This window comes from Vanrija pseudolonga, chromosome 1, assembly GCF_020906515.1.
Source record: "Vanrija pseudolonga chromosome 1, complete sequence".
Lineage (NCBI taxonomy): Eukaryota > Fungi > Basidiomycota > Tremellomycetes > Trichosporonales > Trichosporonaceae > Vanrija > Vanrija pseudolonga.
Genome location: NC_085849.1, coordinates 4,265,378 through 4,287,513, shown reverse-complemented (window position 1 = coordinate 4,287,513; position 22,136 = coordinate 4,265,378). Strand labels below are relative to the sequence as shown.

Sequence of the window (22,136 nt, the reverse complement as noted above, 5' to 3'; positions counted from 1 at the left end):
TCTTCGGAATAGTCGTTGTTCCCGGGTAGGAATACCCCCGCCTAGCCGAGTTGCCGACCGAGTGACTCCTCTCCCCCACGCATCCACGTCTTGCATCTTGTCCATCATCCACAACAACAACCACCAAGACACACCACAATGGGCCACGTCGACCCCCACAGTATCAAGATCATCCCCGCTGCCGCGCGCGCATTCTTCAATGCGAACCGGTACGCCGTTGTCGGGCGTGTCATTTCCGACCCGTCGCGCTTTGACAACAAGGCAAGTCCACCCTTCCCCTCCCTCCCCCGCCCCCGCTCACACGCGCAGGTCCTCAAGTGGTACCAGGACCGCAACCTCCCCGTGACGCCCGTGCGCAACAACCCCAAGTTCCCCAACACGGAGCCGATCGAGGGCCTGACTGCCGTCAAGTCCCCGCTCGAGCTCAAGGAGCTCGACAAGACGAGCCTTAGCTGGATCCTGCACCCCGCCCTCGGCTTTCCCCTCCTCAAGGAGCTGTACGGCCCCGAGGCGAAGGGCAAGTCGCCTGTCGGCGTGTGGATCCAGCCCGGCGCCGAGAGCGACGAGATCGAGGCGTTTATCAAGGAGCACGGGCTCGAGGACAAAATTGTCGTCGGCGGCGCTTGTATCCTCGTCCACGGCGACGCTGCGCGCGCTGGCGAGGCGAAGCTCTAAGGACGCCTATGGGCGCTGCAGATGCGATGCCGCGAGTGTGTGAGAATGCAGAAGTCAATGCGATGGTGGTGATGACTCAGCGCGGCGGCGAGGAATGGACGAGGGCAGAACACACTCACGGCTGACCACTGACTCGGGGCATGGATGTGCTGAATCAATGTACCAGGCCAGCACAGTGGTCGCAGTCTATAAGCACCCCAGCAGCGACCCCACAAGGCCGCGTAGCACGACAGTCACGCGATCCGCAACCCGGCCGGGCGCCAACAAGTTGTTGGTGCCCGTCCGGGTGGCCATATCCTTGGACCAGTGTTCGATTTGGGGCCTGGGACGCGCGGTCATATCTCTTTTGCCTGCGTACTGTTGTGCTGGGGCGTGAGCTAGCGTGAGACGATGAGAGTGATAAGCGGGGCACTTCCGCACCGTTGGGCCTGGGCGAGGAGACGAGATTGCGCCGTTGTATGGGCCCGACAACCAACCTCCCTTCTGGCGCCGTCGATGCCGCTGTCCAGCAAAGTCAAGTACCTGCTCCGTGCAAGTGGCCCTAGGACGATTAAGCTCATTGCGCACCAATGTTGTCAGCGTCCAGTGGTCGTCGGGTTCATAGAGGACTGCGCCTCGACTCCCCGATCTACGGGGCCCCACACCGTTCACCTGCCTGCCCCTTGAGTGGCAAAGTGTCTGTGCCTGTGCCGTCCGTTGTTTGCTGACACCAACCACCACGACAACCTTGTTCTTGCACAATCCACCACGGCCAATGGACATTGACGAACCGCATGTCCTCCCGGCCTCAACTTCCCACTTCCTCTCGCTCGCCGAGCTGAGCGTGTCCCTGCCGGCGGTGCAGACGCCCGCGGCGACAAGCCACGGCGCGGCGCTGTCCGACCTCGGGCTGCAGCACCTCCCAGCGGCACGCCGTCAAGCTTTCCCAACCACCACGACCACGACTGTCCCCACCGCGCAAGCCCCTACACCCGCCCTCCTTCCGCTCAACTACGACTCGTACCCGCACCTCGTCGAGCTCGTCGCAGCACATGCCGACCTGCCCGTCCTCCTCGCCTTCCGGGCCACCTCGCGCGGCGTGCGCGCCAAGGTCGACGCCATGCTAGCGCAGTGCATCAGCCCCACTGAGGACGGAGCACGCGGTGCCCGCTTCATGCGTCCCGTGCCCAAGCTCGACGGCCACACCCGCGCGCTGCTACCGCCGTACACTGTCGTCGACCGGCTGAGCGTGCACTCGACCGACGCGGCGTTCCGCATCGCTGTCCCGCCCAAGACGGAGCGGCACGTCGTCGTGCTAGAGTGCGACGCGCACAGCCCGCCCATCCCGCGCTCGATGAGCGTGTCCCCCGAGATCCGGCACTTCGACCTCGTCCGCCCGCTCGCCTCGGCACGGCAAGCCGAGGGCCCGTACCCGCCCGTCCTGGACCTCGTGTTCGCCGCCGACTCGCTCGCGCTCCTGGGCCACTTGACCCGCCAACACTGTACCACCGGCCCCACGAGGGCCCCGGACACCGGCGGGCTCGACGAAGATGTGTTCGAATTCGAGGCCGACCTTGCATACCGATACCTGCACCTCTTCGACCCCGCCCTCCCCGGCTTCTTCGGGCACGTCGTCCGCTACCTGAGTGTCGCGCAGCGCCTGCTGGCCGGCTGCGAGACGGTGCGGATCTGGGGGTTGAAGAGCCTCTCGCCGCCACTCGTCAAAAGGTCCCTTTCGCCGTCGGCGTCGAGCGAGGAGGTCACCGCTGCCGCCGTGGAGATCGTGCGCAACAGGATACTGTTCCACCGGGCGTTCTTCACGCCTGGCACCGACGTCGACGTGTGCCTCAGCAGGCTGGAGGTGCACGAGGATGACTTGTAGAGCACTGATGCAAGGTGCGAGATGTATGTAGTGTGCACGGGCATGCTATGGCCCGCTGATTATCCTGGGTGGAGACGGATGTGCAGGCGTTATGTAGTTGGCACTGATGCTTCTCCTTCTGCGACGCCACACTCTGCGTGTGGCGTTTCGCGTGGTTGGTCTCTCTCTCCTCGGAGAGCAAGAAGGGTCGATGAGTGAGCTACCGCGATGCTCTATGGATGCAAGTGCCTGCATGTGTACGAGACGCCTAGACGTGAGCCAAGCAAGACGAGCAAGACGAGCATCGCCTGGCGGCGCACACACCACGTGATTTGTGACTTGTTGGGTGGCAAACAATGCGTGTCTGCCTGTAACGACCGAGTCGACAACCAACACGACACCACGACACCTCGACTCGGCTGCAACAACACTTGTAGGCCATAACTCTTGCTTATGCATCCACAACAACAGCCATGGACATCATGACCCCGCCAGCGCCGACAATCGATATCCGCTCACACGGGCGCATGTCACTCGCGGACCTGTGCCAGCTCCTCCCAGCGCGAGCGCCAGCTCCAGCCCGCCGGCCTGACCCCGAGCCAGCGCGCCGCCCCCGCTCCGAAGTCGCCCCGCCCGCCCAATCCCGAGCCCCAACACCGCTACCACTGAGCTACAGCACGTACCCGCACCTCGTCGTCCTAGTAGTCGAGTACACCGCCGACGTCCGCACGCTGCTCGCCTTCCGGAGCATGTGCCGCGCGCTCAACGTGCTCGTTGACCGGGTACTCGCGCAGCGGCTGGCGACGGACCCCGCGCAGCTCGTGGCCTCGGGTAAGCGCGCCCTCCTCCCGCCTTACACTGTCGTCGACGTGGTGCCCCCGCGACCCTTGCGCGCGGAGCACGCGCCGCTCCCGCACCGGACCTACCGCCACGTCGTGGTCCTCGAGCTTGGCGCGCACCAGGCCGCGCCGTGGACGCTCGCAGTCGGCACTGCCGCCGGGCAAAGGGACAAGGGCACCATGCCGCCGATTGGCACATGGATTCTTAGCCGGCGAGGGCATGCGCGAGGGAAGCAGCAAGTGTAAAAAAATAAACGTCGTCTTCGTGCCCACCCCGCGCGGCGGCGACACCTCCTCCCCGGCCCCGGCGGCAGAGGGCACCAGCACCCCCGGCCCGAGGGAGGTGGTCAGCGGCTTCTGGCGCCAACGCGACAGCACCTTCTTCGGCGACGTCATCAACTCCCTGCACATCGTCGACAGGCTGCCGTACGCCTCCGTCCGACTGCGCGGCGTCAAGCACCTGCCCCCGGGCCTCGTGTCCGCGTCGCTCGGCCCGACGGCAACGCCAGACGAGGTCAAGGCTGTTGCGGGCAGGATGATACGCGACAGGCTGGGACAGGACTCGAACATCATCCGCCGTCGCGCGAACATCCTGGACGGGGTGGACGTCGTCGAGGTGTGCTGGGCGAGCGTGTCCTTCTTGGACGACGAGTAGACTAGGTTGATAGATACTGTATGACCTTGGCCTTGGCTCACGCGGTTCGTTCCAGTGAGCAATCCGAGAAGATGGCACGCCGTGACGGGTGACGAGTGACGAGTGGCGCTGCGTGGGGAGTGTGGCGCCGCGTGAGAGTGAGGTGGAGCAGCCGGCGCCGACGGCTACACGAGCGGCGGCATCAGCCGTCCTACCGCTCTACGAGCAGCGCAACGTGCGCCGCGAGGTGGGTAGCCACCGCGTCCGGGAAGGTATCGAGGCCCAGCGAGTGGGCGTGGGTGACGGCCATCGTGGGGTGCAACGAGACGAGTATCAGCAGCCTCCTCATCGCTGCTGCTGACAAGACCTTCGAGCTCGCCTCGCCTCGGTCGTCTGCGCCGGCTCGCCGCCCCCGCCGCTCCACCCGTCGTCGCTCGATCAGCGCAGACGATGTTCTCACGCGTGACCTCGGCGACTGCTGCGCACATCAATTCATTAACAGCGAGGAACAGCTAGATAGCGTCCGGCGACTGGTGCTGGCGTCTTAGTCGCTGTCGCTGTTGCCGATGCCGACATGCCGGCGGGGGGCCAAGATGGCGCGAGGAGGGTAATTAGTCACCAGGCCAGGACGAGTGGCAACAGCCGCCACCTGCTTCGTGGCCGTGGAATGGCGCGCAGCGCGCAGCGTTGCCGCACCACTGCCGCCAGTGTGCCGCCGGCACCCCACAAGTCCACTAGTCCACCAAGGGCATATCGACCTACCGAGCTCAACTCAAACCATAAGTTCCCGAGAACGTGGTCACGCGCCTGCGTTCTTTGGCCTGCTAGATAAACCACGCGCGATCCATGAGGACATTATATCCCCAGGGAAGGGGGCGTGTGCTGCGCGTCGTCGGTGAGTCGCGGTGTCTGGTGGTCGTGGTTGTGGATGACTGACACTTGGCACTGGCTGTTCAGTGACCCTTCGACTTCCTTGGTGAGACACATGGGCCGTAGCTTGCAAGCTCGCTCGCCGTAGGAGCGAGCTTGGCCCGAATGTGCTCCGTAGGCCGTAGGAGGGCGCTTGTCAAGTGGTCCGCCCGCCGTGTCTCGCACACGCCCAGATGTCTGTCATCAAACCCATCTATCAAACAGGCTGTCTGTAACCTTACACATGTCGCAGCGAGGCATGCCCCCAATCGCTCACCCCATTCCAACTCAACTCCCCCACAGACAGCGCCCTCCTCCATGCCGTGGGGCACTGGGGCATCCTGACGCGCCGTCCGTCGCCGACATGATATCCGCAGGAACATATTCCTCCCGAACACTCCCCGGCACCACTCACGCACTCCCCGGCGCGTTTGGCTAGCGCCATCGGCGCCGACTATACGAGGGAGGCACGCCGCGATGGCCTCGGAGGCGTCCGACATCCATCCCCCCCTCCCCCGCCATGTTCTGCGCACCTCGTACGATGCATCCACATTACGTCCGACATTGAATTCACAGGAGCGAGCCTAGAGCACAAGCCGCTGCAAGCTGCTGCAGGCTGCGTTACAAGATCTGCCCCAATATTCACCCGCTTACGAACACTTGCACCCTAGTGCCGAACATTGCGAGCCTAGTGCGCGGGCCAGGTCTTTCCGCGCCGGCAGAGCCAGGCATGTCCCTGTGCTCGTCATGTCCATATGTGTGGCCGCTTTCCGTGCTGGGCGTCGGCTTGGCCATGGCTGCAGCTAGACGACGCTTTGCCTGCACTAGATACCTGGACGCCGGGCCCACCGTAGCGAGCCCCGCCGCCGGACAGCGTCCAAGTACGCCCAGGCGCACCCTTGCATTCCGCCTACTCCGCCTCCCGGTTTCACCATGCCCCCGGAGGGCGTGACGAGAGGTTTGTCATGGCGAGGCTTGGTATGTAGAGGTGGATGGGTGCTGCCATGGCCATGGCTGTGAGCAAGCAAGCAAGCCCCATCATCTTGTCTTGTCAAGCTCGCTCGCTCGCCAGCGAGCCAGCACACCCCGTCGTCCAGCAGATCCATCCCCGTCGCCAACGACCCGCTTCGCACACTTAGCGCCAGCGTCGTGCTCCATTCGCACGGCGGAAACGCCCACAGAGGTGGTAGCATCCGATTCTGGGCGCTGGCGTGTCGTAACCACGAGCTGGGCGGGGCAGCTCACCGGCCGGGCGAGGCACGCCGTTGCGTGTTTCGAAGTAAAGTCAGGCGCGTGGGCGTGGTCTTGATGCGAGGTGATGCAGGACCCCCTGCCAGACTGTGTGGCTGTGTACGCTCTTCCATCGGATCATGGCCCGCTTTGGGTTCGGGGGGGTTCGTTTGGGGGCAGTTGTGTCGGAGCATGACGACGTACATTGCCAGGCCAGGCCCGGGCGACTGATTTCTTTTTCGCCGGCAATGCCTTGTTCCTGCCGTCGTCGTCGTCGTGGGCCGCTTTACGACCTGCTGACGTTTGGCCCCTGCTGCGGTGTGCAGGGCTGGGGCAAGGTACATTGATGTGCGTGCAGGCTCGTCGAGGGCAAGGCAGGCTAAATTACGCCAGCGGCCAATGGATGGGGCATGTCGGGTAGTTTCATGCTGGCTTGGTCAAGCACTGCAGCCGAGGTTGCTGGTGCTGCTGGCTGCGTGCTGCGTGCGTGCCCACCTGCCTGCCTGCGCCTGGCACTGCACATGCCCCGGCATCCCCAACATCCTTGTTGCCCATTCCCTGACCAGCCCCACTAGTGTTTACACTATTTTGACGGCCTTGCCGCAGGCGCCATGCCGCTGGGCAGCCAAGTCATGTCGATTCCAGGGTGCAACGCTGGCTGCATATGCACTTGTGATGATGCACCTGACATTGGTCGTCATTGAGCGCCGTCTGCCCGTCGCCGCCGCCGCTGTAGAGGGTGTAACGGTCTGCTGACGGCAAAGGCGAGGGCGAAGGAGCGAGGGAGGGCAGCAAGTCCTACCTCCTTTGCCCGGGCACACTATCCTCGTCGTCGCTACTCGACGACTTGTGCTGCTGACTATATCCCTCGTCGCCATTTTCGTCTCTGCACTTTCCTTGCCCCCATCCCCTCTTTGATCGACCTCCTGTTCGCCATCGTCGCCGACTTTCTTGCAGGTTTGTACAATTACCTTTCGCCTGTCACATCTCTCTCTCTGGTCGAGAGGAACAGGTCCACATCTCCCCGTCCCAGGGCATTCAAGGTTTCTGGGCGTTTTTGTAATTCACTCGACATTACAAGCCACCTCAATCCAAAAGGCAGAACAAGAACAACAACAACAACAAACGACAGCCAGCGGCAACGACGACAACCGCATCTCACAGTGCTGCAACCAACCATCCACTCTGCGCATCGCATCGCATCGCAACGCTTCACTCTTCTCGCTCCAACGACAACGACGACGACGACGATTGTGACGATTTGCCACGCCGCCGCCCTTCTCCCTTCCTCCACGCCCACACACACACAGCTACACTGCCCATCCCTCCCTCCCTTTGACGGCACATCTCCCATCATCTCCCTTCCCTCGTCGCCCCCTCCTTCCTTCCGTCCACATCGTCATCATTGTTGGGAGGGAGTCGACAACCACCACTCACTGCTTGCATCTTTCTGCTGCTCTTGCCATTGCATCATCTCCCATCTCACATCTCAACATCACCCTCGACTACCACGGTTGTTGTGCTCTCGGCGTGACTTTGGACTCTCCCGTTACCGTGTGACGCCTCAAGGTGAGTCTCATGCTGTCAACACAACACACTCGATGCTGAATATTTTAGACAGCCTGAACGCGCACAGGTAACGAGTGCATCGCCCACCCCTTGTCACTGGTGGTCACTGTCACCACCTCTTCCCTCTTCACCGCCGGCAGCGACAACCGTTTTGGCTTCCTTCGCCTGGACCACCACGTTTGCCGCCCAAAGCTCTCCATCAATCAATCTCGCAACAACAACACGGCACTCCCATCGCTCAACAAGACTCGCTCAAACACCACCCACTCACCAGATGCAACATGGCGCCGTCGTTTGCATTCCCCTCGCTTCCATCCCTGCAGAGCGTCCGCGACCTCTTGCCCGACACTTCGCCACCCGTCCTCTACCCTGAAACCTCGCGCTCTCGGAGGAGCAGCAGCACGGTAGCAGCGACAGCAGCGGCGGCGGCTCGTCAGTCGTTCTCATGTCCTTCCAGCCCACGGCGAGGACACCGACAGCCGCTCCCATCACCAGATGCACGGCTCGTCATCGATCAGCCATGCTTCTCGAGCTACGCGATCGCGCTCCCAGTCCCACAGATGAGCGGCCTCGCGCATCCCCACATTGAGTCGCCGCTTGACCAAACCGGCCCCGTTTCTGCTTCCTCGGCGACTTTCCCAGCCACCACCAGCACGCAACGAGGAGTTCTCGCACCACACAGCGACAGCGTCGTCGCAGCCCCAGTGTCCCCGCTGTCGCTCTCACCACTGCCACCACGAGCATCCGCCTTTGACGGCACAGGGGCATGGAGGCCCATCGGAAGCCGCACGCCGAGGTCGGTTGATCCGAACGCCACTGCATCGTCCTCGCCCGCTCGATCAGGACACAGACGCAGCCAGAGCGTTATTGCTACCACGAGCCCCGTTAAACTACAGCGCTCACGGACGCTGGAGTACCGCAATTCGATTGGGTCGGCTTCGGCTCTCAACCTCCCAACCCTAGCCGAGGATGACGGCTTTGCACGTCCCGAGCCTGTCGGCGGCGACCGTCACTTGCCTCATACCGCATCACCACTTGCATCGCCGAGATCGGACCGCGTGTCATGGCTGGAACCGACACCCACCCCCCAGCAGACACGTTCGCGAGCCGGGTCCACTGTGTCTGTCACGCTTGCCGACGTGCCTCCACCGGCCCCGCTCTCGTCCTCGCCTCTGCTCACACGGCGCTCATCCATCACGATCTCGACTCCCATCGCTGGCCGCAGCAGACGCGGAAGCATGGCCAGCATCGCCTCCTTCTCCGTGAACTCGGCAGCCCCTGGCGCCGCCGCACCAGCGCCCGCCCCTGCCACGCTCGTTGTCTCAGGCATCTCGGCTGTCGCAGAGTGGTCAGAGCCGGCGTTGCCGGACTTTGCTCCACCATCCCCAACCCCCCGGCGCAACCGCTCGTCGATCAAGTCGATTTCCATCTCGTCGCCGGGCGACCAGCTCCGCGCCAGATTACGCAGTCTCAGCGAAATTGATACACCTGGCGATGGCACGCCCGCGGCCGCCCTCGCTGCTCTGACGTCGCGCCCTCCCTCGACGATCAGTGCGTCCCCTCAGCCGCCAAGCACACCCAGGCGCGGCGGCACACCTGCGCGCGACAGCGTCACTCCAACGGGCGCGGTTGGGGTCACCCCAACAGCAACCTTCCCCCTCTCGCCCACACCTACGCGCCGCCACCGCCCCAGCAGCATGTTGGGCCACAACTTCCGACACTCAATGCCTGACCCCCTCCTCCTCATCCCTGACGCAATTGAGCGCCCAGCCTACCGCCCCACCACAAGCCGCCTCCGCCAGCCCGCCCAGCTGAGCATGGGTGAGACTGCGGCTGCCCGAGACTCTTTCATCCAGCCCAGAAGCCGGCGCCCCAGCACCATGACGCTCCACCTCGAGCCGGCCTCGCCTCCTCGCCGTGGATCGGCGACTGCTCTCGAGCTGCCCCTTTCTCCCATCATGACATCGAGCCCTGGCAGCCTCGTGAGCGACAATGGAACGTCGAGCCCCACCACATCTGTTGAGAGCCTCACGCTCGGCATCCCCTCGCTCTCGCTCGACACGACCGTCCGCGTCGCGGACAAGTGGCGCCGCGACATTCCGGACCCCAGCACGTCGTTCCGCATCTTCGGCGAGGAGTCGATCGACTCGGAGCGGTTCTTGGACTTTGATGACATTTAAGCGCGAGACGAACCACAACACGATGAGAAGACGACCCAGAACACGACGCGACGCGCCCAGCCCGTCGCACGACTAACCACACACACGATTCCATTCCACTCCTCCCTCCCTAACCTGTTTGATTGCAACCGCACACCCACCCCCTTGTTTAATGCCCACAGTACCATCTGCCACCATTATAAAATGTTGTATAGCCTCGGCGTCAGATGATTTAACAGTATATGCATTTCGACTACGCATTGTCCATTGAATTGTTCGTGTAAAGTTGAGGAGGGAGGAGCCGGGGATGCAAGTATGTACAGGGGGGGGGGGAAACATAATTAGCGAAGAGTCCACGGCTGTTTAGGCGGCGGTGTTTGTGCGACATTGTCCGTCAGACAGAGGAGGAGAGTAGGAGAGCTGAGGGGAGGGAGGGTGGCAGGGATGCGATTGCCGTCAAACTGATCGATGGCGGCGATTCAAATGGGAGCGGAACCAACTTGAACGGCGCCAAAAATCAGTCGCGACGCCCTTGCCTGCCAAGTGCGCGTCGAGTGCGCGTTTAGCACTTCCACGAGCCGTCGGGGGTGCCGGGGGGGCCAATGTACTGGTAAGGCCACTCGCCGTTGGAGCCGAGGCAGGTGTCGACGGCGCGGAGAGAGTAGCCCTGGCACTGGAGCTTGGGGACGGCGAAGGGGAGCACCTGGGTAGAGGCTGAGGTGCAAGTGTCAGCCAATTTGGTTCCGCGTCCGATCCGATCCTCCCATTCGATTCAGGGTCCAGTCCCGGGGGTTCAGGCACCGACCCCGAAACGACCCAAACACGCTTTTTACTCACTCGTCTGGATAGTCGAGTGCGAGAGGACCATGTGGGGGGCGGGGAACTTGATGCTGTTGTACGTGTTCTTGGACGACTGCACAGAGGCGCCGTTGGCATCTCCAGTGTCGTCGGACCAGAGGAAGAGCTCTGCATGAATGTCAGTGGCTGCTGCGGGACGTGGCGCCAGCCGCGGGGGGGCTTGGGCGGGCCCCCCCGTTCGTTCGCGACGGCCCTGTCCTTTTTCCCCGGCTCCCACTCACTCTTGTAACCACGGTCACGGAGCACCTGGAGCACGAGGTTGTTGTACGAGCCGAAAGGCGGGCGGAACTGGGTTGGGTTAGCGGTGCATGTAGGACGCGACCCACGTAGAGGGGCTTGACGCCGAGAATGCGGATGAAGGCCGTCTCGAGCTTCTCGAGCTCCTGGTTGATGCCGTTGTAGTCGAGCTTGGTGAGGTCGGGGTGCGACCAGGTGTGCGAGGCGAGCGTGTGGCCCTGCGCGTAGAGGGTGCGGACGGTGTCGACGTGGTCTGCAAAGCAAGTGTCAGTGATGGGTTGCTCGGAGGGGTCCCACACGGGGCAGATCGGACCCTCAGGGCAGTTGCCCGCACGCACTGTAGATGCAGTCGTAGTTGTTACCCTGGGCGGATGGTCAGCTCGGCGTCGGCGTCGTCGGGGGCGGGGCGGCGATCGTGCCAAGCCACGCCGCGGCACCAAGCCTAGGTGCTGCTGCTACTCACGTTGAAGAAGAAGGTGGCCTTGCCGCCGTTGAGCTGCTTGACAACGTCCATCTCGTAGAGGTAGGGTCCGTCTGTGCGCGCGTGTCAGTCCGGGTGGTGCTCGGGGCGGCTTGGCATTTCGCCAGCAGCAAGCTTGCTCACCGTCAAAGGTGAGCGCGACCTGGCCCTGGACCGAGCAGTTCTCAATGACCTGCACGGCGGCGTTCTGGCGCTTGTCGGCGGGCTGGGGGTGGGCGACGGCGAGGGCCGCGAGGGCAGCGAAGAGGGCGAGGGGCTTGAAGAGCATCGTAGTCGAAGGGGTAAAGAGGTGTCGAGAAGGGGAGGTGGTGGTGGCAAGCGGCGCTGGAGATACGGGCTATGGTAGAGAGCGTGGGGGTATTATATACGGACTGGTGTTGCTGTTGTTAGCGGGCAGCGAGCGGCGAGAAGAGGTGTAGTGGGAAGGATGGAATGAAGAAGAGAGATGGAGGCGATGTTGGTGTGTGTGGTGGTGTGGTGGGGGGAGGGGGCAGGGGGCTCGGAGGGAACTGGCAGAGTCGCAGGCACGCAGCAGAGGGTAGACGCGCGGGGCGTGCGCGTGTATACCTCTAGTTCTCTAGGCCTCAGCCAGAGTTGCCAGCTAGCTGCCCGCTCTCGTCGCCCGCTCCGCTCGACCCACCCATCCACCATAGTGTGGCTACAATCAGCCAGCCAAAAGGTGGCCGCTCCGTCTAAGGGTTACGACACGATGAGTCAAGGGACGGGTCAACCCACGCGCCGAGGTGGAAATAGCTCGGCGGGGCAAGGCAAGGCAAGGCAAGGCGGCCTTGGCTCTCGTGCCGAGAGAAAGACAAACACACGGGCGGATGAAACGGCCCTACATGCCCTGGCTAGAGCACAAACACACGCCTGCCTGCTTAAGAACAGAGTTGCGGGAGGATTAGAGCAGGGTAGTAATTGCCTTTAGAGCAGGGATGCGTCGGTGTGTCTGGAGCATGCAGCGAATGCATCATACTGCATAGTCGCCGCTGGGGTGGTGCACGCAGCCAGGCCAAGACACGGAGACGACACAGTGGCGCTGGCTCTGGCTGGTGCAGTGGCTTACCTGGATCTCAGCGGCGCAGATCCCAACTGGCCCCGTAGTGCCCAAGGCACACTGTTTACTGTGTATTAGGTTTAGGCGTGGTCGTGGTGCGTTGGCGGCGGCGGAGGCGGCGGCGAGTGCGGCGAGCCAAGCAACCAAGCTACACCACCTGACTACGCTCCACCTCGGACGACCCACTGCGTCGGCCGTCGTCATCATCACAAGACAAACAAAGGCGAGGCGGTGCATTCATGCATTCCACTCACCTCACCACCTCACGACATGCTCAGCTTCGACCGAGATGAGTTCTGCAGGGTCGGCTACGTCGCTTCTGGTCTATTTGTGCTGCTGCGTGGGCTATGGGCTCGTGATCAGATGTCGTCGTCGAGGTCACTCGACCTTGTTCTCTCCTTGGCGTCTGCGCTCGCCCCGTTTGCTGTGCCTCTTGCTGCCGTCAATCCAGACGGGAATTCTACCGACCGGTGTGCTGGAACGCAATGATGCTGCCAGCTGCGGGCATGCTCACCTCGCCCGCCGCTGTCCGTGTCCTCGTGTCCTCATGTCTCGGCAGCTTCGGCCGTCCGCTTCCTTTAGCTGTGTAGCCGCTCCCTCGTTCACTGGTCGCCTGCGCCCGCCGCCCTCTCTCACCAAGACAGAGTAACATACAGGTGGGACATGAACACTACCAGGCTGCCGCACTACCAGGCTGCCGCATCGCCACTCCGCCCACGCCTAGCTGTCCAGCTCACCACGGGCGAGCGCGCCCGCGTCAATCTCGCCGTCCTCGTCGTCGCTCTCATACTCGGCCTTGGTGGCCTTGGCGCCCTCGGCCCCCTCGGCAGGCTGGGCACGAGGGTCGGCATACTTCTTGCTCGTGAGCGTCACCACCGCCTCGGGCGGGATGACACCGTTGGTGCTGTGCAGCGTCAGCCAAGAACAAGCAAGGATGCGCCCCGGGCGCCACCACCGGCCACCCTGGTGCCGGTAAAACGCCCGGTAATACCCACTTGAAGTACGAGAACTGCTCGGAGCCAGTGCAGTCGACCTGACGGTTCCACTTGTGGAAGCTGCGCACGCCGTTAGCATCTGCGTTGCGGGCAACTTTGAGACGGAGTCTGAGCTTGAGCTTGGCGTGGGCGAAGTGGAATCTCGGAGTAAAGCAGCGCCGCCCAGATCGCCACCAGCACGGGGTCCTTCGGCTACTGTGCCTTTGGTTGTCGCCGAGCGAAGCCGCAACCAGCAGGAGCTTCATTTGGCGCCGCCACCCACACCCAGCCGCTACCCCTCGAACCCCCACCCCACCCCACTCACACATTATGCTCGAGCTCGACCTCGCGCAGTCTCTCATAAATCCACTTGACCTTGAAGTCGTGCATGAGGCCCTCGAACGGCGAGAAGTCGACAATCTCGCGCTCCATGCCGTCCTCCTTCGGGAAGCGGAGCGTGCGCTCGTTGAACGTCTTGAACTGGGGCTGCTCGAGCAGCAGGCCGAGCGGCGGCGCCTTGGGGATGTGGATGCGCTTGGGGCCAAACGTCTCGGGCAGGAGCTTGGGCGGCGTGCCCGTCCTGCAGGCGAGCATGGCCATGGCGATCATCTTGCGCTGCGGTGTGTCAGCCAACCCTTTCACTCCTCACTCCCCCCCTCCGCCCAACTCACGATCTGGTGCAGCATGAAGCTCTGGCCGTGGATGCGCACCGAGAGCCACTCAATGTCGCCGTACACTGCCGGCTCGCGCACCTCGAGCGAGATCATGAAGCGCTTGACACTGCGGTCGTTGAACGGCCGTCCGACGGTATAGTTGTGGAAGTTGTGCGTGCCCTTGTACTCGGCAATGAGCGCGCGGAAGCGCTCCACCGTGTCCTTGTCGACGCGGTATCCGCGGCGGCGCTCAAACTCGCCGCGCTGGCGGGGGTCGAGCTCGCCGTTGTCGTCGGTCACTTCGAACGTGGGCGCGGCGTCGACGAACTCAGCGCCGGCGGCGACCACCTCCCGCCAGCCAGGCGACACATTGTCGAGCACGCCCGCAAGCGCGTCCGTCTTCGCCGGCGGCAGGAGGCAGTACGTCGGCAAGAGATACTCGTACACGCGCGAGTCGCACGATCTGGCGCCGTCAGCACCTTCCTCCCAAGCTCACGACCACGACCACGACTCACGTCCTTGCCTGGAACGACTTCATCGTGCGCACGTGCCCCCACATGCGGATCTGCGGCGGGAGGAACGAGTTGACGTAGTCTGCGAGCGTGGCAAAGCCCTCGGGAAGCGGCGGGTTGAGGATCATCTTGAGCGAAATGACGTTACCGGCAGCGTGCACGCCGGCGTCGGTACGCGCGGCGCGCTGCAGCTCGACCTTCTTGTGGTCCTTGAAGTTTTCGTCCGAGACCGCGCCGGCCTTGTGCAGCGCGTCGAAGATGTCGCCCTCGATCGTCTTGGAGCCGTGGGTTTGGCTGGGGATCGTCAGCGAGTCCTTCCTTTCCCCTACTCCCGCCTCCCACTCACATCTGCATGCCAGAGTACCCCGTGCCGCAGTACCCCACCATCACCGCCGCGCGCTTCTTCGGCAGGCGCTTCTCCTTTGCCTCTCCGTCCTCGCCCTCGGCGGGAGCTGCCGGCACAAGCTGGCCGTTCTGCGCGGCCTCCTCGTCGCGCAGTCTCTTGGCCTCGAGTCTCGCCTCGGCATTCCGCTTGTCGTCCCACTTGCCTTGCCGGCCCGCGTGCTTGTCTCGTCCGCCGCCGTGCTTCTGGCCCTTGCCGCGCTGCACGCGCTTGTCGCTCCACCGCGCGCGCTTCTCGCCCTGGTTGCCGCCGCCGGTCGACGACGAGGCGTTCATCGCTGCCTCTTCGTCGTCGGCCGCTGGGCGCTTCGCCGGGCGGTCGCTGCCGCCGGCATTTTCGCTGCTTGCTTGCTGCTCTACTGGTGGGACTGTCGGCTTCGTGTCCTCTGCCATTGTTGTGAGGGTGGGTGGGAGGTTGATTGACCTCGCGATCCAGCCAACAGCCAAAATGCAACCGACAGCCAAAAGTTCAACTTTCGGCTTCTGTCATCTCGCGTGGTCGACGCGTGTAAATCACGTGATGTGCTCAAACATAATACAAGCTGCAAAGAATGCTACAATCCCACAGTATCATACAGTCCTACTTGCGCGGCGACTTGAAGAAGCTCGTGATGGACGGTTGCTGGAGTCAGCTCGGCGCGGTGATGTGTACCTACCCCCTTCTTCTCCTCTTTTGGTGTCTGCCGGATGATCTTGGTCTGGTGCCCGCCTCGTTCGTCTCCGCGCTTGCGCTTGCCAGGTGTAGCTGGCTCAGGCTTCGAGTCCTGAGACGAACGCTGAGATGATGCGGGCTTGGATGACTCGGATTTGACCGACTGACTAGGGGCAGTGTCGAGGAGGACGATGTCGTCGTCGTCCACGGGTTCGGCTTTGGGCTCGGTTCCGGCCTTGACGTCTGCAGCCGCAGGCTTGGTCTCTGTGACATCTGGCTTGGTCTCCTCCTTGACCGCTGGCACAGCCTCCTCTTTTATCACAGGCTTCTTGTCCTCCTTGAACGCCTGGGTGAACCCCCCAGAGCCGGCTCCCTTTGGTTTGGCTGGTGATGGCTGCTGCTTCGCAAAGAACGACTTTATGCCGTCTTTCCGCTCAGCGACAGGAAGGATGTACGACTGCTCGCTCCGACCGATCTTTCCGACCTCGGGAACGACAGGGTAGCTGAGGCGTGAGTTCGCTGCGTTCCGCTGGCACATGTAACTCACCAGTCCAAGCCCGACACACTGTGCAGAACATCCGCCGTACCGCCCTTGCCCTCCTTCCACCCTTCCTTCACCTCGCCGAGGTCCAGCCAGCGCGCAATGTCCTCGTAGCTCGTAAGGATGCACGGCATCCGGTCGTGCAGCCACGCAATGTCCTTGGACGGCGTCGTCGTCAGGATCGTGAACGTCGACAGAGGCACGGGGTTGCCTGTAGGGTACGGCTCGCGGTCGTCGCCTTCCTTGGGCACGAACTTGGACGCGACAGGCTCAACGTACTTGACTGTGTCCCAGAGCCCCGCGAAGAACATAATTGGCGGGTCAGCCTGCGTCGTGCCCTTCGACACTGGCAGACGGGCAAAGTGCGCGACCTTGGTCGCGCCCTTCTTCTGCCACTCGTAGTACCCCTGTGCGGGGATGATGCACCGCTTGTGCTGCTTAAGCGCGTGCCACATGCCTCCAGATGACGGGTCACTGGGTGGATGGGTTAGTGTCGAAGGGGACCACGGAACCCACGCACATGAGGGCTTCGGACCGCGCGTTGATCGTGTTGAGCGGGCCGGTGGGGGGATACTTTGTCCAGTGGGGGATCAGGCCCCATTGCCTGCCGTCAGCTTGCACTTGGAGGAGATCGAAGCTCACATTGTCTCGATCATAACCTCGCCCGTCTCCTGGTCACGCCTGACAACCGGCGCGCGCTGCCTCGGCGCAATGTTGTAGCTGGCGTCAGCCATGCCCACCACCGCCAAACCCACCTCGGCCAGAAGTCCTGCTCGCGCTCCCACTTGGGGAAACCCTTCTCCGGGTCATCGGCGGCGTGGAAGTCGAGCTTGACGTCCTCGTGCTCGTCCGGCGCGCCGCCGCGCAACCGCATCGGACCTCCACCTTCGTCGTCCTCATCGGCAGGGTGCCGGCGGTTGGGGAATAGGCGCCCGTACTGGGCTTGGAGGCCCTCGAGGAAGGCAATGTGCGCCGCTCCGAGTGCGTATCGCCCGCACATTGCAGAGTATGCAAGTTGTCAAGAGATGTGCGATGTGAAAGGAATGTCAACAAAGATAGCTCGACCAGATCAATACAGTCAACCGACCATCCCCCCCCCCACGCGTCATAAGCGGACAGAAGCCCAATCTCCGTCATTCACTTCCCTCCCGCCCGCTCAATTCAAGTCCGGCGTCTGAGTAGAGAGACATCACCCTCTGGATGGGGTGGGTAAGACGCACAACGCAGCCCATCCCGAGCTTCAATCAATAACAATCCACGACGAGCGGTGCGCAGCAACGTCCCAGAGGTCCCTCTGGCCCAATTGTCCCACCATGCCCGCCCCAAAAGCCCCCCCGCTCACCCCGGGAAGGGCCGACGCTCGGGAACAACAACAACGCGACTTTGCAGTCGGGCGGCTGTACCTCGTCGCGCGAGCGGACGGCAAGCTGCGTAAGTCGCCCACAGTATGCACGGTGGCCCCGCTGACATCTAAGGCCCGGCGATCGTGCTCAATTCGCGCCCGTCCAAGCTCGCCGGCGCGCAGGACGCGTACATCTCCTTTGTGGGGGAAGACAAGCGCCTCGACTCGTGGGTGCCGGCCTCGGCGCTCGGCGAGGAGGTTGCGGCGCCCGGGCCGAGCAGGCTACCATCTAATGGTGACGCAGTGAGCTTCCTTGTGGACCGCATAAGCTGACAATCCAGCCCCACGGCGCGTCGGCGCCCGCGAACGGACGCGATTTGCGAGAGGACATCTCCGAGGCGTCCACCCCGGAGCGCGAGCATGCGGCCGTGACGCGAGTGCGCAACTTTGAAGACGTGAGGTTTGGCGAGTACCTCATCAAGACCTGGTAGGCTTCCCCTTGTGTTGAGCGGAAGCTTGCGCTGACAGGACAGGTACTACTCGCCGTACCCGCTTCCATTGGCCGAGACAGGCGGCGTCGCCTCGGCGTCGTTGTTGACCGCCGATGGCCCGAAGCGTGGGAGGAAGCGCAAGGATCCGCCAGGCCCCACGCCGGGAGCATCAAAGCTCCGACCTTCGGCGCCGAGCACGAGCGACTTGCTCGCGGCAGGCGTCGGCAAGGGCGGGGAAGGCGCGCGAGGGCGGCTGTGGGCGTGCGATGTGAGTGCCAGCTCATGATCGCGGAGCGACTGAGCTGACGCCTCCAGCTGTGTTTCAAGTACATGCGCACGCGGGCAGGATGGGAGATGCACACTGTGGGTGACATATTGACGATAGTGCTTACCCACCAGACGTCGTGCACGCAGCTCCAGCCGCCAGGACGGAAGGTGTACCAGCGAGGAAGCTACACCATTTGGGAAGTGGACGGCGCGCACGCTACAGTGAGGTTCATGGCCTTTTCGTCTCCTGACCTCGCAGCTGTACTGCCAGAACCTCAGCTTGTTTGGCAAGCTGTTTATAGATCATAAAGTGAGTTGGAGCTGTCCGGAGGTTGTGCGTGAGCTAACAACTCCCAGTCAGTCTTCTTTCACGTGGGTTATGACGGCGGCCAGACCTAACCCCCAGGTGGAGAACTTCCTCTTCTACGTGCTATGTGACGCGGCGACGTCAAAACGCGACCAGGTCATGGCTTTCTTCTCCAAGGTGGGTTTCAGGCTTCCCACCTTCGCTGACCCGCACAGGAGAAGCTCTCATACGACGACTATAATCTCGCCTGCATTGTTACATTCCCTCCTCATCAAAACAGGGGCTTCGGCAAGCTTCTCATGGAATTCAGTGCGTGCAGACGTGCTGATGATATCAAGTTAGATATCTGACCACCCAGGTTACTACCTCACCCGGCATCCGTCAACACGACCTCCTTCACTATCGCCAGGAACGCCAGAACGGCCACTGTCAGATCTCGGGCTCAAGGGATACATGGCGTACTGGACGTCTGTCGTGCTCCGTGTATGCCGCCAGCTGCTGTCTGAGCCAGCTCCACCCCCGCCGCCAACGCCAACGAAGCCAAAGTCCACGGAGGGCCGCTCGTTGCGGGAACGGAAACCGCCAGTCAAGGAGGAGGTGCACGAGACGGTGTTGGTAAATGGATACCGTGGGTCATTGGGGCGTGTGCAGCTACTGACTCACTCAGACTTCACCAAGCGGCTCGACCCCGTACACAAGGGGCAGTACGCCGTCACGACAACCATGTCGACCCTCGCTCGTGCGGCCCACCTCCGAACGGACGACGTTGCGCTCACACTCGAGGAGCTGGGGTTCTTGAAGAAGCGGCACCACATTACGCGCAAGCAACCCAGGCGACGTGACGACGATGATGAGGAGCACCATGACGACGACGAAGAAGAAGAGGCCCTCGGGGAGTGGAAGGACGTCGAGGTGGTCATCACACGAGAGGCCGTCGACGAGCAGTGGGCCAAGTGGAGAGTACGGGACGCGGGGGTCCTGGACGAGAAGTACTCACTCCTGTAGCACGGCTAGCCATGCCACCACATGTAGCCTGTCAACACTCAACATTATTCATTCGACTAACATTATAGGGCACCGTGGCCAGTTGCTCGCGTCTAGGCACGGAACTAGACCGCGAGCCAGCGAAGGGAGCTACGGATTAACTTCTGACTTCAACTCTTGACGCCAAAGCTTGCTAACGCTGCCAGAAACGGCGGTCGTTGTTCACAGTCGTGGCGGGGGCAGCCGCGCCGTCGACGTGGCGGTGGTGCTTGTTACCGAACAGGCCGCGCTTCTCGGTAGTCACATGGCCCGACTCGACATGCCCGCGAGCATTGTCGCGCCGGCCGACGCAACACGAGAAGAAGGTGAAGAAGAGGGCGAAGAAGAGGCACAGCGTCGCGACGAGGGTGAGCCACGTCGCGCTGCCGTACTGTGCACTGATACCGGGGTTCTTGTTGAGGTTGCGCTTCGCCCTACCAAACAGCGCAAAGTCGATCACCATGACGATGAAGGAGAAGATGAACGCGAGCGACGTGAAGAGCGTGGCGCCGAGGAAGCCGAACCTGTCCGCCGTGGCGCAGATGACGAACGCGATGAACGACAGCACACACGCGATGGGGTGCATGACGAGCGCGCGCGTCGTGGAGCTCACTGAATGCGCGATCTGCTGCCCGGAAAACGCGCCAGCCTGCTCCGCGAGCGGGTAGCCCACGCTCCGGCCCGTGCAGACGTTCGTGCCCAGCGTGTCGCACCATCCCCAGGCGCCGTACCGGAACGTGTGTTGCGCCGACTTGGCCGTCAGGAAGGCGACGTGCTTCACCACTGGGGCGGAGATGGACGCCACTAGGAGGAGGACGAAGGCGACCAGGAGGAGGAAGGTCCCGATGTGGATTATGAACTGGCGTTAGCTGCGCCCTGGGGGACGACGTACGTTCATGGCTGTGATAGCTGTTGCTCGGCGATTCGCTTGCTGTGGTACTTGCTGTGTCGTTCGGGGGCTTGAGGTCGTTGCCACTCGGAGAGGGCTTTAAGTATGCTGTTCAGCACCACCAGACAGCCAACGGGCATGATGTAACCCCATCATGTGATCCCATGACTGCTCGTCGCGAGCATGACCTCATTGTTGCACCCTCGGGGTCGAGGAGGAGATAGAGCGCGACACGGGGTGAGGCTGGCGTGCGGTGTGGAGATGGCCCACGACGTGTGGTGTAGTCGGCGGCAAGGAGGCCAGCCTGCACGACAACACTCAAAGGGAGCGAGGCAGGGGAGCTCATGTCGCCATCCAGCTCAAATGTGACGTCCCGGTGACCTGCCCCATTCCCTTCAACGTCCCCGTGACCTGCTCCATACCCTTCGCCGCCCGATAGAGTGTAGTGTGGATGTTATGCGAGCGCAGTGCGGGCCTGATGGCGGGAACAACGACCCCTCGGCGGACTGACACACGTGTTGTGCCTTGCGGTCTTCTGCCGCCGGTGGAGCAGCGCGCGACGGTGGCGAGGACGTCTATATGGGGACCATGACAGCGTCAGCGGCTGCAGCGAGCGGCTCGCTGCGGTCTCGGAGCATCGCATCCAGGTGACATGACGCAGTGTCCGGTGCCTACCGTGACCTGCCACCCGGAGACGGTCCAAGGCGGAGGGGAGGCCCTCGTCGGCCTCGGCGCATCAGAGGGGAGCTTGAGCGGTTAGAACGAATGACCAGAGCACACCGCGTGACATGACCTCGGCCGCCATGTTGTGGAGGAGCGAGCACGAAGGCCCAAAGTTGCCGTCTCGGCGATTATTGACCCACAGACATAGTGCCTTCGCCCAGGAGCCCGACGTGACCTGCCGCCGAACGTGCGGGGCACCTCTTCTCGGGTTCAAGCTCGATCCGTGACCCACGAAACTGGTACGCATAGAGGCGTGACGTGTGTGTGGAGCGCGCGGCGTCAGCTGCTGCGCGCCGAGGAATGCGGTGACCAGGTAGAGCGAGACGGCCAGAAATCCAAGTCGAGCGAGCGAGTGGAGCCCCTGCTATCTCGACGAGTCGGGTGACCCGACAACCCCCGCCTTATCGCCCCAAGGAACCGCGGCCGCGTCATCCGTGGACGCCGGCCTCCTCTGAACATGGTCAGATCTCGCTGCAAGCGACGTCACCTCACCCCTTGCGACCACGCAGTGTGCCCGGCAACTTGTCAGCAGGGTTAGTGGGCATGTTTCACGCTTCATCTGCGTCGCAGAGACTGTGCCGGGCGTCGCAGAGTGCTGGAGACGTACCCAAGCATTGGGAGGGGTAGTCACTCATGTCGTCATCATGCCTATCAGATCAGTGGTTCTGCCGATCGAGCGGGCGGGCTCGCTGCTCAGCTGGGCCAGTTGACCGGCGCTTCCTCCACAACCATCCTTGATGCCCACATCCTCATTGTCTTCGCTGTCGTCCTCGTTGTCGCCCGCGTTGCCGCCCTCGATGTTGCTCTCTCTGCCGCCGTCATGGCCACCACCGTCCCCTTCCACCATGCCCTCGATGCCTGCCGACCTGTCG

At 62.8% G+C, this 22,136-nt stretch overlaps 9 protein-coding genes across 9 annotated transcripts; 5 read left to right on the top strand and 4 right to left on the bottom strand.

Annotated features, from left to right (window-relative positions):
- Window positions 1–138: 138 nt before the first annotated feature.
- On the top strand, window positions 139–675 carry LOC62_01G001597 (uncharacterized protein; the record flags this gene model as incomplete). Its single annotated transcript, XM_062768092.1, has 1 exon — window positions 139–675. The coding sequence occupies one exon, from the start codon at window positions 139–141 to the stop codon at window positions 673–675; it is 537 nt and encodes a 178-aa protein (XP_062624076.1).
- A 754-nt stretch (window positions 676–1,429) lies between these two features.
- Window positions 1,430–2,536, top strand: LOC62_01G001596 (uncharacterized protein; the record flags this gene model as incomplete). Its single annotated transcript, XM_062768091.1, has 1 exon — window positions 1,430–2,536. One exon carries the CDS (start codon window positions 1,430–1,432, stop codon window positions 2,534–2,536), a length of 1,107 nt encoding a protein of 368 aa, XP_062624075.1.
- A 452-nt stretch (window positions 2,537–2,988) lies between these two features.
- LOC62_01G001595 (uncharacterized protein) lies at window positions 2,989–4,009 on the top strand (the record flags this gene model as incomplete). Its single annotated transcript, XM_062768090.1, has 2 exons — window positions 2,989–3,450; window positions 3,500–4,009. The coding sequence occupies 2 exons, from the start codon at window positions 2,989–2,991 to the stop codon at window positions 4,007–4,009; spliced, it is 972 nt and encodes a 323-aa protein (XP_062624074.1).
- Window positions 4,010–8,934: 4,925 nt separating this feature from the next.
- LOC62_01G001594 (uncharacterized protein) lies at window positions 8,935–9,876 on the top strand (the record flags this gene model as incomplete). Its single annotated transcript, XM_062768089.1, has 1 exon — window positions 8,935–9,876. The coding sequence occupies one exon, from the start codon at window positions 8,935–8,937 to the stop codon at window positions 9,874–9,876; it is 942 nt and encodes a 313-aa protein (XP_062624073.1).
- Window positions 9,877–10,078: 202 nt separating this feature from the next.
- Window positions 10,079–11,888, bottom strand: ARB_04768 (Chitin deacetylase). Its single transcript, XM_062768088.1, has 7 exons — window positions 11,555–11,888; window positions 11,414–11,484; window positions 11,289–11,313; window positions 11,040–11,203; window positions 10,935–11,001; window positions 10,693–10,821; window positions 10,079–10,569 (listed from the first exon to the last, which is right to left on the bottom strand). The coding sequence occupies exons 1-7, from the start codon at window positions 11,697–11,699 to the stop codon at window positions 10,418–10,420; spliced, it is 753 nt and encodes a 250-aa protein (XP_062624072.1). The 5' UTR covers window positions 11,700–11,888; the 3' UTR covers window positions 10,079–10,417.
- A 1,231-nt stretch (window positions 11,889–13,119) lies between these two features.
- PUS1 (tRNA pseudouridine synthase 1) lies at window positions 13,120–15,433 on the bottom strand. The gene is made up of 6 exons (XM_062768087.1): window positions 14,974–15,433; window positions 14,631–14,921; window positions 14,134–14,578; window positions 13,788–14,077; window positions 13,484–13,543; window positions 13,120–13,392 (listed from the first exon to the last, which is right to left on the bottom strand). The coding sequence occupies exons 1-6, from the start codon at window positions 15,420–15,422 to the stop codon at window positions 13,209–13,211; spliced, it is 1,719 nt and encodes a 572-aa protein (XP_062624071.1). The 5' UTR covers window positions 15,423–15,433; the 3' UTR covers window positions 13,120–13,208.
- A 176-nt stretch (window positions 15,434–15,609) lies between these two features.
- HMCES (Embryonic stem cell-specific 5-hydroxymethylcytosine-binding protein) lies at window positions 15,610–17,252 on the bottom strand (the record flags this gene model as incomplete). Its single annotated transcript, XM_062768086.1, has 6 exons — window positions 16,978–17,252; window positions 16,865–16,942; window positions 16,743–16,826; window positions 16,229–16,696; window positions 15,686–16,184; window positions 15,610–15,651 (listed from the first exon to the last, which is right to left on the bottom strand). The coding sequence occupies exons 1-6, from the start codon at window positions 17,220–17,222 to the stop codon at window positions 15,610–15,612; spliced, it is 1,416 nt and encodes a 471-aa protein (XP_062624070.1). The 5' UTR covers window positions 17,223–17,252.
- A 229-nt stretch (window positions 17,253–17,481) lies between these two features.
- On the top strand, window positions 17,482–19,668 carry HAM1 (Histone acetyltransferase of the MYST family 1). The gene is made up of 12 exons (XM_062768085.1): window positions 17,482–17,653; window positions 17,698–17,867; window positions 17,906–18,051; window positions 18,098–18,323; window positions 18,371–18,418; window positions 18,455–18,544; window positions 18,582–18,632; window positions 18,680–18,694; window positions 18,729–18,806; window positions 18,845–18,938; window positions 18,988–19,257; window positions 19,297–19,668. The coding sequence occupies exons 1-12, from the start codon at window positions 17,536–17,538 to the stop codon at window positions 19,632–19,634; spliced, it is 1,644 nt and encodes a 547-aa protein (XP_062624069.1). The 5' UTR covers window positions 17,482–17,535; the 3' UTR covers window positions 19,635–19,668.
- Window positions 19,669–19,806: 138 nt separating this feature from the next.
- Window positions 19,807–20,550, bottom strand: RIM9_3 (pH-response regulator protein palI/RIM9; the record flags this gene model as incomplete). Its single annotated transcript, XM_062768084.1, has 2 exons — window positions 19,807–20,511; window positions 20,545–20,550. 2 exons carry the CDS (start codon window positions 20,548–20,550, stop codon window positions 19,807–19,809), a joined length of 711 nt encoding a protein of 236 aa, XP_062624068.1.
- Window positions 20,551–22,136: the final 1,586 nt, after the last annotated feature.